The sequence below is a fragment of the Danio rerio genome, chromosome 13 (assembly GCF_052040795.2).
Source record: "Danio rerio strain M-AB ecotype USA chromosome 13, GRCz13ab, whole genome shotgun sequence".
NCBI classification, from domain to species: Eukaryota; Metazoa; Chordata; class Actinopteri; order Cypriniformes; family Danionidae; genus Danio; species Danio rerio.
Genome location: NC_141033.1, coordinates 55,300,001 through 55,312,500, shown reverse-complemented (window position 1 = coordinate 55,312,500; position 12,500 = coordinate 55,300,001). Strand labels below are relative to the sequence as shown.

General features: G+C 36.3%; 2 protein-coding genes across 2 annotated transcripts in view; both read left to right on the top strand.

Moving 5' to 3' along the window:
* Nucleotides 1-5,946, top strand: part of srfb (serum response factor b) — a 25,050-nt gene extending 19,104 nt beyond the window's left edge. The window contains 3 exon segments of the mRNA NM_001442212.1: nucleotides 852-1,028; nucleotides 1,225-1,301; nucleotides 3,250-5,946. Coding sequence (NP_001429141.1) covers nucleotides 852-1,028; nucleotides 1,225-1,301; nucleotides 3,250-3,342 — 347 coding nt within the window. The 3' untranslated portion in view covers nucleotides 3,343-5,946.
* Nucleotides 5,947-7,487: 1,541 nt separating this feature from the next.
* tmem254 (transmembrane protein 254) overlaps nucleotides 7,488-12,500 on the top strand; it is a 7,108-nt gene continuing 2,095 nt past the window's right edge. The window contains 2 exon segments of the mRNA NM_200370.2: nucleotides 7,488-7,710; nucleotides 11,320-11,423. Coding sequence (NP_956664.2) covers nucleotides 7,624-7,710; nucleotides 11,320-11,423 — 191 coding nt within the window. The 5' untranslated portion in view covers nucleotides 7,488-7,623.

The window sequence follows — 12,500 nt, the reverse complement described above, 5'->3', positions numbered from 1 at the left end:
CTTATATTAAATCTGAAAAAGGGGTAACCTAGGTGCCCTTTAATTGATCTTGTTGTCTGTAAGTAACACCATATTCCCTGACTTTGCTCTTTTGAATGTATGACTTGTTCTCAGGTGATGTGTTTCGGCTGAGCGCAGAGATATATTCATATATCTGTATATTTAATGTAAGCGTGCACTCTGACTCTGCACATTACACTGACTGTTTGCCTTTATTTCCTGTAATGTATAGATGTATTGTACATTATACTGTTATAGTGGCCATTGTTGATGATTACACTGATATTCAGCAGGAGAGAGAATGTGTTTCACACTGATAATGAAGGGAGGCAGTGATGTTATAGGCTCTGTTTCGTTCTGAATATGCACACAGTGAAGATGACGCTCATATAAATATGTGGCTGCATGATGCCTCAACATGTTTGGCGTCTGATGTTGATATCAGAATGAGAATAGGCAGTTCCTCATATCATGTGTTCACTTTGTTGTTATGAAAGTGAAGCAGCGTAGCCTGCAGGGTGATGTAAATCAGGCTGTACAGTACTGCTGCCTTTAAAGATTTACCTGACGTGTCCTCTGGAGTGTGTTTTCTAAATCAAACTAGCAAAGTCTGAACTCAAGGAGAGGATGCAGGACTGAACTGTGTGTGTAGGCGTCTTAATATTGAGGAAAAGCTCCAATCAGAGAGGAGAATGTCGGCACTTTCAGATGTCTCGGTTTCCCCCATCAACACTGACACACCGCAGCAGCGCTTTACAATGAAAACAGCCTCTTCAGCGTCTTTAAGGGGTTGTGTGTGTGTGTGTGTGTATATAATGTCTATAGTGTAAATGTGTGTGTGTGTGTTCCAGCAGCTACAGTGAGTCTGCCCGCCGCCACCATCGTCTCGTCCTCCATGATGTACCCGAACACACACACCGTCATGTACACCTCGAGTCCTGCACTGGCGGATGGAGGACTGCTGCTCAACGCCTTCACACACACACAGAGCGGCATGCAGGTGGCACACACACAGAGCACAGACACGGGTGAGAGAAACACACACACACACACACACACTTTACGTAGTGACATTTGTACAGTAAAATGTTTTAAAAATCAGCATGAACAGATCTTTTTTAAATACTAATATAACTTTTATTCCTGTTTATGTGAAGCACTTTTAAATGTGTGTGTGTGTGTGTGTGTGTGTGTGTGTGTGTGTGTGTGTGTGTGTGTGTGCAGGTGCAGTTTCTCAGGTGTTTCTCACAGCTCCTCCTGGTACGGTTCAGATCCCGGTGTCAGCAGTGCAGCTTCATCCAGTACGGCAAGATCAACACTTCACAAGTGAAACTCTCAATATTACTCTTAATATTACCCAGCATGCACTGCACTAATGCACTGGAGGAGCTGCATGAGCCAGCACACACACACACACACACACACACACACACACACACACACACACACACACACACACACACACACACACACACACTCACTGCTTCAGTTCCAGGGTTTGCATTAAAGGGGCAGGTCAGCACTATATTAAAGGCATTCTCATTTAAATATGTGTCAGAAGTGTAGAGCAGGTGAGGGGCTGATATTGTGTGAACTGCCCCTTTAGACTCTGGTTGCTTTGAAGATCTAATATTTATTAAACCTTTATTTACTGGGATATATTAAAAAAGAGAAGAAACAGACAAATGATCTAGTGTTTTCAGAGTTTACAATTGATCCTTATCAGTTTTGCATAATATTGGGATATTTTTATTTTGTTTGGTTTTTGTAACCACAGAATTAATACACTCACCGGCCACTTTATTAGGTACACCTTACTAGAACCTGCTTGGACCCCTTTTGACTTCAGAACTGCTTTAATCCTTCATGGCAGAGATTCAACAAGCTGCTGGAAATATTCCTCAGAGATTTTGCTCCATATTGTCATGATAGCATCACACAGTTGCTGCAGATTTGTCGGCTGCACATCCATGATGCCAATCTCCCATTCCACCACATCCCAAAGCTGCTCTATTGGATTGAGCTCTGGTGACTGTGCAGGCCATTTGAGTACAGTGAACTCATCGTCATGTTCAAGAAAGCAGTCTGAGATGATTGAGCTTTATGACATGCTGCGTTATCCTGCTGGAAGTAGCCATCAGAAGATGGAGACACTGTGCTCATAAAGGGATGGACATGGTCAGCAGCAATACTCAGGTAGGCTGTGGCGTTGATGCTCAATTGGTACTAATGGACCCAAAGAAAATCTCCCCCACACCATTACACCACCACCAGCAGCCTGAACCGCTGATACAAGGCAGGATGATCCATGCTTTCATGTTGTTGAGGCCGAATTGTGAGTCGAGCATCTGAATGTGTCAGCAGAAATGGAGACTCATCAGAGCAGCAACGTTTCTCCAATCTTCTATTGTCCAGTTTTGGTGAGTCTGTGTGAATTGTAGCCTCAGTTTCCTGTTCTTAGCTGCAGGAGCGGCACCCGGTGTGCTCTTCTGCTGCTGTAGCCCATCCGCCTCAAGGTTGGCCGTGTTGTGTGTTCAGAGATGCTCTTCTGCAGAGCTCGGTTGTAACGAGTGCTTATTTGAGTTACTGTTGCCTTTCTATCAGCTGGAACCAGTCTGGCCATTCTCCTCTGACCTCTGGCCTCATCAACAAGGCATTTGCGCCCACAGAACTGCCGCTCACTGGAGATTTCCTCTTTGTCGGAGCATTCTCTGTAAAGCCTAGAGATGGTTGTGTGTGAAAATCCCAGTAGATCAGCAGTTTCTGAAATACTCAGAGCAGCCCGTCTGGCAGCAACAACCATGCCACGATCAAAGTCTCTTAAATCCCCTTTCTTCCCCATTCTGATGCTCACTTTGACCTGCAGCAGATCCTCTTGACCATGTCTACATGCCTAAATGCAGTGAGCTGCTGCCCTGTGATTGGCTGATTACATGTTTGTGTTGCAGTTGGACAGGTGTACCTAATAAAGTGGCAAATTGAATATATTATATAGTAATTATTATAATAATATGTTGTATATAAATGTAAATAACTCTAATGTAATTATATTTGTATGTATTATTGAACTATAATGTTTATTTGATTGTTGATTTGGATAAATGAATCTGAGGATGCTCAAGTGAATAATCTCAGTGTTTACAGTCAGTCACTAATAGACACTGTGTGTGCGTTTGCAGTGCTCTGGCAGATCTGCTGATGGTAACTAACCTGTGTGTGTGTGTGTGTGTGTGTGTGTGTGTTCTGCAGATGGTGATTGGTCAGCAGTCCAGCGGCAGCAGTAACAGTCTGACAGAGCTTCAGGTGGTCAATCTGGACAGACACAACGCCAAAACTGACTGATTCACAGACACTGACAGATATTTATTATTATTATTAGCGCCTTTATACTGTGTGTGTGTGTGTGTGTCCTTTAAGTGTGTGTGTCATTCTACAGTTTCTACTGTACTGGACGATCAGTCCCTACACAGCACATCAGTGACGGCCAGCCAGACATGAGTGTGTTGTGAGTGAGTGAGAAAGTGTTTGTGTGTGTGTGTGTGTGTGTGTGTGTGTGTGTGTTTGAATAAGAGAGAGTGTGTATGTGTGAGATCATGTACACACACTGACCAGTGTGTGTATGCATGTTTGTATTTAGTGTGTGTGTGTGTGTTTGGCTGGAGTGTTGTGTAGTTGTCTCCACAGATGTGGTGTTTGTCCAGGTAATTCAGGATGTTTGTAACTGTACATACGCTGTTTTTTAATATCTGAGAGAGTTTTGCTGGTGTGGGATGAGGATGATGATGATGATGATGATGATGAAGGTGTGTAGTTGTTTTTATAGATATTTTGTACACCTGTACCTGTTTTGCTTATGAAATCAGATATTTGACTCACCATGTCAATGAATGTAATATAAGTCTATCATATTGATTTATACGTCGCATTTCTCTCTTGAGGAACATGATTGTGCCAAACAGAGACAGAGAGAGAGGTGTGTGTGTGTGTGTGTGTGTGTGTGTGTGTGTGTGTGTGTGTGTGTGTGTGTGTGTGTGGAGACTGATGGTCTATTAGTCTTCAGTGTTTCTGAATGATCTGCTGACTCTCGTCTCCTCAGTGCTGCACACGGCTTTAACATGCTCAGTCTCCCACATCTACTGATGCTGTGCTCATTGATAATAAATGCTGTAGTGTTCTTGAACCGTACTTTTCACCTTATTCTCTGTGTACGAGCGGGCGCTGCCATTTAAAACTTTTTGGCTTGAGACTTTCGGTCTCATTCACTTCCATTCAAGATGTTAAAACAGCTGGTGACGCCGCTTGATGTTGCGAACTGATGTTTCCTCATGATATTCCACTTTTTGTGTATAGTCTTGCAAACACTTGTCTGTAGAGCGAGTAGTTTGACTGTTTTCAGCCGTTTATTGTTTGTAGTCGATTCACCCAAAGGCCATGGAAGTTCTAAAACATCACAAAAACGAGCGCACGTCAGCATCGAAGAATACGGTCAACAGTAAAGGCCTTTAGTCAGTTGTGGTGATTCAACAGTTGCTATGGTAACACAACAACTATATTATTTAATCTGTTATGGTGGTTCTGGAGTTGTTATGGTAACACAACAACTATGGTAACTTATCTGTTGTGGTGATTCTACTGTTGCTATAGTAAAACAAGAAGAAGAGCAATTGATCTGTTGTGGTGGTTACAGTTGCTACGGTAACACAACAACTATAGTACCTAAACCGTTATGGTGATTTTACAGTTGCTATGGTTACACAACAACTATAGAAATGTATCTGTTGTGGTGGTTCTACAGTTGCTATGGTAACACAACAACTATAGTGATTTGATCTGTTGTGGTGATTCTAGGGTTGCTATGGTAACAAAACAACTGTAGTAACTAAACCGTTATGGTGATTCTAAAGTTGCTATGGTAACACAACTATAGAAATGTATCTGTTGTGGTGATTCTACAGTTGCTATGGTAACACAACAACTATAGAAATGTATATGTTATGGTGGTTCTGCAGTTGCTATGGTAACAGAACTATAGAAATGTATCTGTTGTGGTGATTTTACAGTTGCTATGGTAAAAAATATTTTGTTGTGGTGATTCTACAGTTGCTATGGTAACAACTATAAAAATAATCTTATGGTGAATCTTGAATTTTTATGGTAACACAACAACATTAGCATTTGATCTGTTAAGGTGAATTTATAGTTGCTATGGTAACAAAAACCTAATCTGTTGGTGATGATTCTATAGTTGCTATGGTTACAGCTACAGTAAATCATCTGTTGTGATTTAATGGTTGCTATGGTAACTAAAACTATAGTAGTTAATATGTTGTAGTGATTCTATAGTTGCTATGGATTCTATAGTTGCTATGGTAACACAATAACTACATAAACAGTTTCCTGTGACTGTAGGGTATATTATACATCAATACACCACAGTTTCCTGTAGTGAAGACTAAAGTATGCTACAGTATTTATTACGGTTTATCAGTTCACTATACTGTAGTTAGTAGTGCAGTATGCTGGAGCATGTGTTAATAAAGAGTTGCTATAGGAAATGCTATAGTATAATATAATAACACACCTGACTATAGTATGGTTGTAAATAACTACAGTATTTATTATAAAGCACTACAGTATTGTTCATGTGGGTGACAGCAGCTCCAAGTGCTCTTGAGCGTCACTTTCTGAATGCCTTGATTCTAGAGATCAGACTGAAGCTCATCATTTGCAGACGAATGAAGGATTTGAAACTTGACTTTTGTCCACACTTTAGCACATAATACTGCCTGAAGATGGATGTTAATCATTAATCTTCATCTGCTCCAGTTCCTCTGGGCTGTTAGAGGCTGAGAGTAACACTGGTTCTGATGTACTGTGTGTGATTTCTGTTTTCCGACACAGCAAATGTACAGACCTTTTTCTAATAAAATGGATCTTGTCATATTTATTCCTCTGTCTCTAATGGAGTTCAGAAAGACATTAAATTACACATCCAGTTGTATTTTATTAACCTCTCGCCCTCACAGTAATTTCAAAACCATAACCACAACAAGAATTAATTATTTATTCAATTACACATTAAATTCTATTTTATTAATATCTACTCCAACCCTAATCCCTCACAGTGATGTGAATACAGTATTTATAACAAGAATTATTTATAATATTTACTAAAATACACATTAAATTATATTTATTAATGTCAAGCCCTGCCCTAACCCCTCACAGTGATGTAAAACAGTCATAATACAGATTATTATTCATATTAATTGTTATATCACATATTAAATTGTATTTTATTTACATCTACCCTAACCTTTCACAGTAATATAAATACAGTGTTTATAACGAGAATTATTTATCTATTTATATTTTATGAACATCTACCCCTCAGAGGAATGTAAAACAGTAATTATAACAAAATATAATATTTATATTATTAATTAAATTACCCATTAAATTATATTTTATTTACATCTACCCTACCCTATCGGCATACAGTAAAGTAAAAAGTCATAATACAGATTATTATTCATATTAACTATTATATTACACATTAAGTTGTATTTTATTTACATCTGCTGCCCTAAGCCTTCACAGTGATATAAATAATGCAATTACAACGATAATTATTTATTTAATTATGTTTTATAAACATCTACCCCTGAAAGTAATGTAAAAACGGTAATTATAACGAGAAATATTCATATTATTTATTAAATTACCCATTATATTATATTTATTTTCATCTACCTCTACCCTAACCCTTTACAGTAATGTAAATACAGTCATTTTACAGATTATTATTCATATTATTTATTATATTACACATTAAATTGTATTTTATTTACTTCTACCCTGCCCCAAACCTCACAGTGATGTAAATACAGGATTAAGAAGAATTGTTAATATTATTGCATAAAATACACATTAAATTATATTTTAATTACTTCTACCCCGCCCTAACCATTACAGTAATGTAAATACAGTCATATTACAAATTACTATTCATATTAATTATTAAACTACCCATCAAATTGTATTTTATTTACCATCTATCCCTACCCCTAACCCCTCACGATAATGTAAAACAGTATTTATAACACGAATGATTTAGTTTATTTATTACAATACACATTTAACTATATTTTATTAATGTCTACCCCTGCCCTAACCCCTCACAGTGATGTAAAACAGTCATAATATAGATTATTTTTCATGTTAATTATTAAATTGCCCATTTAATTGTATTTTATTTACATCTACCTCTGCCCCAACCCCTCACGTGAATATAACGAGAAATATTTATTCATTAATTATATATTATATTTTATGAACATCTACCCCTCAGAGTAACGTAAAAGCAGTCATTATAGCCAGAAATATTCATTAAATTACCCATTAAATTATATTTCATCAACGTCTACTCCTCACAGAAACGTAAAACGTAATAACATTACAGGACTTTTATTGTGTGGCGCCATGTCACTTCCTGTACTCCGCGATCTCTATGGTGACTGGCTGATTGACGGCTGAGAGAGACGCGTCCAGCTCCGCTCATGTTCGTTTAAGTTAGTTTAGTTTAATTAATTGGTGTAGTTAATTAAGTTTACACTGTTCATCATGGCGAAGACTGACGGCAGCTCGTTCTTCAGGAGGACCAGTGTGTTCTGGATGCTGACGGTGAGCCTCGCGCTGGCCTTTTACACGGTAAGAGAAAACTTGATCAATTATTCAGCAGAAGCAGCCAAACTGAGGATAAACTGACCCACAACATGCCCGAGCTGTGCATACCGTCAGCGTGCTTGAGCTGTGTAGATGATCTGAGAATTCATGAACAGAAGAAGGAGTGAACTTTACCACAGTGCCAAAGTTTACTACAGTACACACACACACACACACACACACACACACACACACACACACACACTGCACGAGGGGTCAAAGTCCCGCTGAACACATTTATATGCCTGTATATATTCATGTGTAATGATACACATTCAGAACTGTGTGGGTTATTTAAGAATTGTAATCAGGTATTAATTACAAATAACTTAAAATGTGTAATCAGTAATATCATCGCTCAGATTAAACATTTGAGGTAATCTACTTTTCTCTAGACTACTTTTGGATTGCTTTTAAATTACTTTTGTGCTAACACTTACTTTTGTGCTACATGATGAAAACGAGTTAGTCCTATAATCTTTTAGATTACTCATTTAAAGTAACTGAATACTTTTGGATTACATTTAGATTACTTTTGTGTTAGAATTACTTCTGCTTGTTTACATGGCAAAAAAGGTATCAGTAATATAGTCTCTCAGATTTCACATTTATGATAAAGTAATTGGATTACTTTTGGATTACATTTAGACTACTTTTGTGTTAACCATTGTTTGATTACATGGCAAAAAAGTAATCAGTAATATAATCTCTCAGATTACACATATAAAGTAATCTGACTACCTTCGGATTACATTTGGATTACTTTTGTGCTAACACTTATTTGATTATATGATAAAAACTGTAATCAATAATAATCTCTCAGATTGTACATTTATGGTAAAGTAATTGGATTACTTTTGGATTACATTTAGATTACTTTCGTGTTAGGATTGTTTGGTTACATGGCAAAACTATAATCAGTAATATAATCTCTCTGATTGCACATTTATAGTAATATAATCTGACTACTTTTGAATTATGTTTGGATTGCTTTTGCACTAACCCTTGTTTGATTACATGGTAAAACGTGTAATCAGTAATATAATCTCTCAGATTACACATTTAAATTAATTTGACTATTTTTGGATTACATTTAGATTACTTTTGTGTAACCATTGTTTGATTACATGACAAAAAAATAATCAGTAATCTAATCTTTCAGACTAATTTAAAGTAACTTGACTACTTTTGGATTACATTTGGATTACTTTTGCACAAACCCTTATTTGATTACATGGTACAAACTGTAATCAGTAATATAATCTCTCAGATTACACATTTAAAGTAACTTGACTACTTTTGGATTACATTTAGATTTCTTTTGTGCTAACCCTTATTTGATTACATGATAAAAACTAATCAATCATAATCTCTCAGATTGTACATTTATGGTAAAGTAATCAGATTACTTTTGGATTATATTTACATTACATTTGTGGTGGGATTGTTTGGTTACATGGCGAAGAAGTAATCGGTAATAAAATCTCTCAGATTGCACATTTATGATAATATAATCCATATAAATACTACTTTTGGATAACTTTTGTGTTAACCATTGTTTGATTACATGGTAAAAACTGTAATCAGTAATATAATCTCTCAGATTACATATTTAAAGTAATCTGACTTCTTTTGCATTACATTTAGATTACTTTGGTGTTACTTTGGTTTGATGATATTGCAAAAAAGTAATCAGTAATCTAATCTTTCAGATTACTCGTTTAAAGTAATCAGACTACATTTGGATTACATTTAGATTACTTTTGCGCACTAAGAACACTTATTTGACGTCACATATACTGAAGAAGGAAAATCTCGTCTATTTTGGTAGAAAAATGTATAAAATATTTTATCTAAAAACCACACTAAAAGTGCAGATGACCGTAAAACTTATGAAATGCATTTAAGCATCAGGTTTATTATAAAGAAGTATAGACATTATTATAAATAAAAATTGTTATAATTAATGAAATGTGTGCAGATTACTGCCATTTGTTTAATAATGTGTAATTATGAAAGCCTTAAAAAGTAACTGTAGTCTGATTATGAGCGTTTAAAACAGTAGTTGGCTTAATTCTAATTCTAAATACTTGATTTAATATATAGTGGTGTGAAAAATTGATTTGACTGATTTTTATTATTATTTTTTTGCATGTTTGTTTCACTTTAATGTTTCAGATCATCAAACAGATGTAAATATTACTCTCAGATAACACAAGGAAACACATCCTGCAGGGTTTAATGAAATTATTATCATTAAGGGAAAACTAAATCCAACATAACAGTGCGACAAACATCTAAACCATTAATAAATCAGAAACACTTTCTCACAGCACTGTCTCTCTGTCACTCTGAATGATGATAAACATTATTTCACCAATACTTTATTAAACAGCTGCGTTTGTTTTGCTCTAGAAGATGATCATGAATTAGTTTGAGAAGTGTGAGCAGGACAGGTTTGTGTGTAAATGTTATTGCTGATTATGAAATAAGCTGTTGTTGTGAACGGTGTGGACAGAAAGCGTTGCTCTGCTGTTTGTGAATGAGGCTTTGAGTCTGAATAACCCGCACACTCAGAATAGCTGACGGGTCACTTTTACTGCTTCACACTGACCTGAGATCAGCACAGCTACACTGAGAGCAACAGTAGGATCATTCTTAGCTCAAACCACAGCTAAAAGCAGACATAACTACATTTACTTCATCATGAAAAAGGTTTTGTTGTAGAAGGCTCTGAGTTTAAAGTCATACATAATCAGCTTCAACCACAACCACAACTTCTGTTTATTCAAGTATTGTTAATTAAAGTTTTATTGTATTGTATTAAGGGTCTATTCATTTATTTATTTAATGGTTGATTGATCAATTAATTGATTAACATTTTTCGTTTTTGTTTGTTTTAATGATTTGAATTTTATATTTAAATTTTATGTTTAATGATTTTTATTTTATAACAGTCTAAACACATCTCCTTCACTTCCCATTTTCAAAATGTCAAACATATTGTCCAATAGAGCCTTTTTCTGTTGCAGAAAATCACAATCGGCACAGTAAGTGTTTTCATTTCGATTTTGAAAAATGATTGTAGATTTAATATCTGAACACATGCCATCTGTTTTTGTCAGCATAATAATAATAATATTAATAATAATAGATACTAGAGAGCATTTGATTGGTCAGAAGGTTTGATGAGAAGCTGAAGTTTGAGGCCACAACAAAGGAACTCCTTTATTTATCAAGGTGGAATAGACTGAAAACTGCAAACCTCAGAAGTGTATATCTGGTGTATATTTATATATTTATATATGCATTTGATCTGTTTTGGAGACACTAGATTATAGATCTGCTTAAGACTATCATACTGATACTAGTGCCTAAAACACTTCAGTTTAATTTCACACCATCTTTAAAAGTAAATTTCTCAAAGCGCTTTACATACAAATCAAGACGGAGATACAGCGACGATAAGAGAAACACAGGTCACTGACGGATTCATTAAAAGCAGTCCTAATCACACTTGATCAAAGTAAAGGTGTAAAACAGGAGCAGAGGTCATTTCCGGCTGTGATTGTGTTGATGTTGTTGTTGTTGCAGTTGACGGTGTTCTGGCCGCGGGACGTCCCGTATGGCAGTCTGGGGCCGTTGGGAGCTCTGGCCAATTACATGGTGGAGCAGCATTACACAGTGATGTATTACGGGTGAGAGAGTGATATTAGTATTATTGTTATTATACCTGTCGAGCCTGCTGCTTCTCTCAATATTCTCCTGTATTTTATTATTAATTCCTGATGTCATCTCTTTAAAATGCCATATTCTGCATTGGTTAAAGTTAAATATTCTCTGATATCTACATATTAGATTTATGGCAGGGGTGTCAAACTCCGTTTCTGGAGGGTCGAAGCCCTGCACAGTTTACTTCCAACCCTGCTCCAACACACTCACCTGTAGGTTTCAAACAAGCCTGAAGGACTCAATTAGTTTGATCAGGTGTGTTTAATTAGGGCTAAAGCTAAACTGCGCAGAGCCGCGGCCCTCCAGGAGCTGAGTTTGACACCTGTGCTTTATGGCTTACTTACTACTCCAGAAAATATCCTTAAAGTCAGATACTCCAAATTGACCATATTTGGAAGGGTCATGAATATTAATGAGCTCTGCTTTGACATGCAGCTCTCAAACAAAAGATAAAAATAAATAAAGTATGCCTGTTCATGGGGTGGAGCTGAATGCATGTTTAATCTGTATATCCAGCATTTTGTGTGCTGATGCACATGTGAACAGATGGCTTGTGGAGTCATTGCAGCTCATACAAGTGTGGTGCAGCCGGCGTTTTACAGCATCTCCCTATTTCAGAATAAAAGTCTCATGTACATAGTAAGATGATGAAGCTTGGAGCATAATGATTAATGTTGTTTTTAACACTATTTTTATTGTCACTATAGACCTTTTAACAAGATGTTATATAGATTGTTCTTTTTGAAAATTCATGTACATGTATAAAGCTTATCTTTGCATTGCATTACAGACTAAATACAGCTCATGCATGTGTTAGTAATGCACTAACAGTACATCTGGTGTTGTTTTCTCCGCTCTGCTGTTATCAGTCTCACACTGTTTCATTCATTCTTTCATTGATAACAATATCATGGAGTTTTTCTTTTATCATTTGAGCTAATAGGATTGCAAAAAATCTTTAAAGACAGAAAGATGGCTGCAATATTGTTATCAGTATGGATAGTTTAACATTCTCCAATGGAATATCAGTTGCAGTCTGAGGT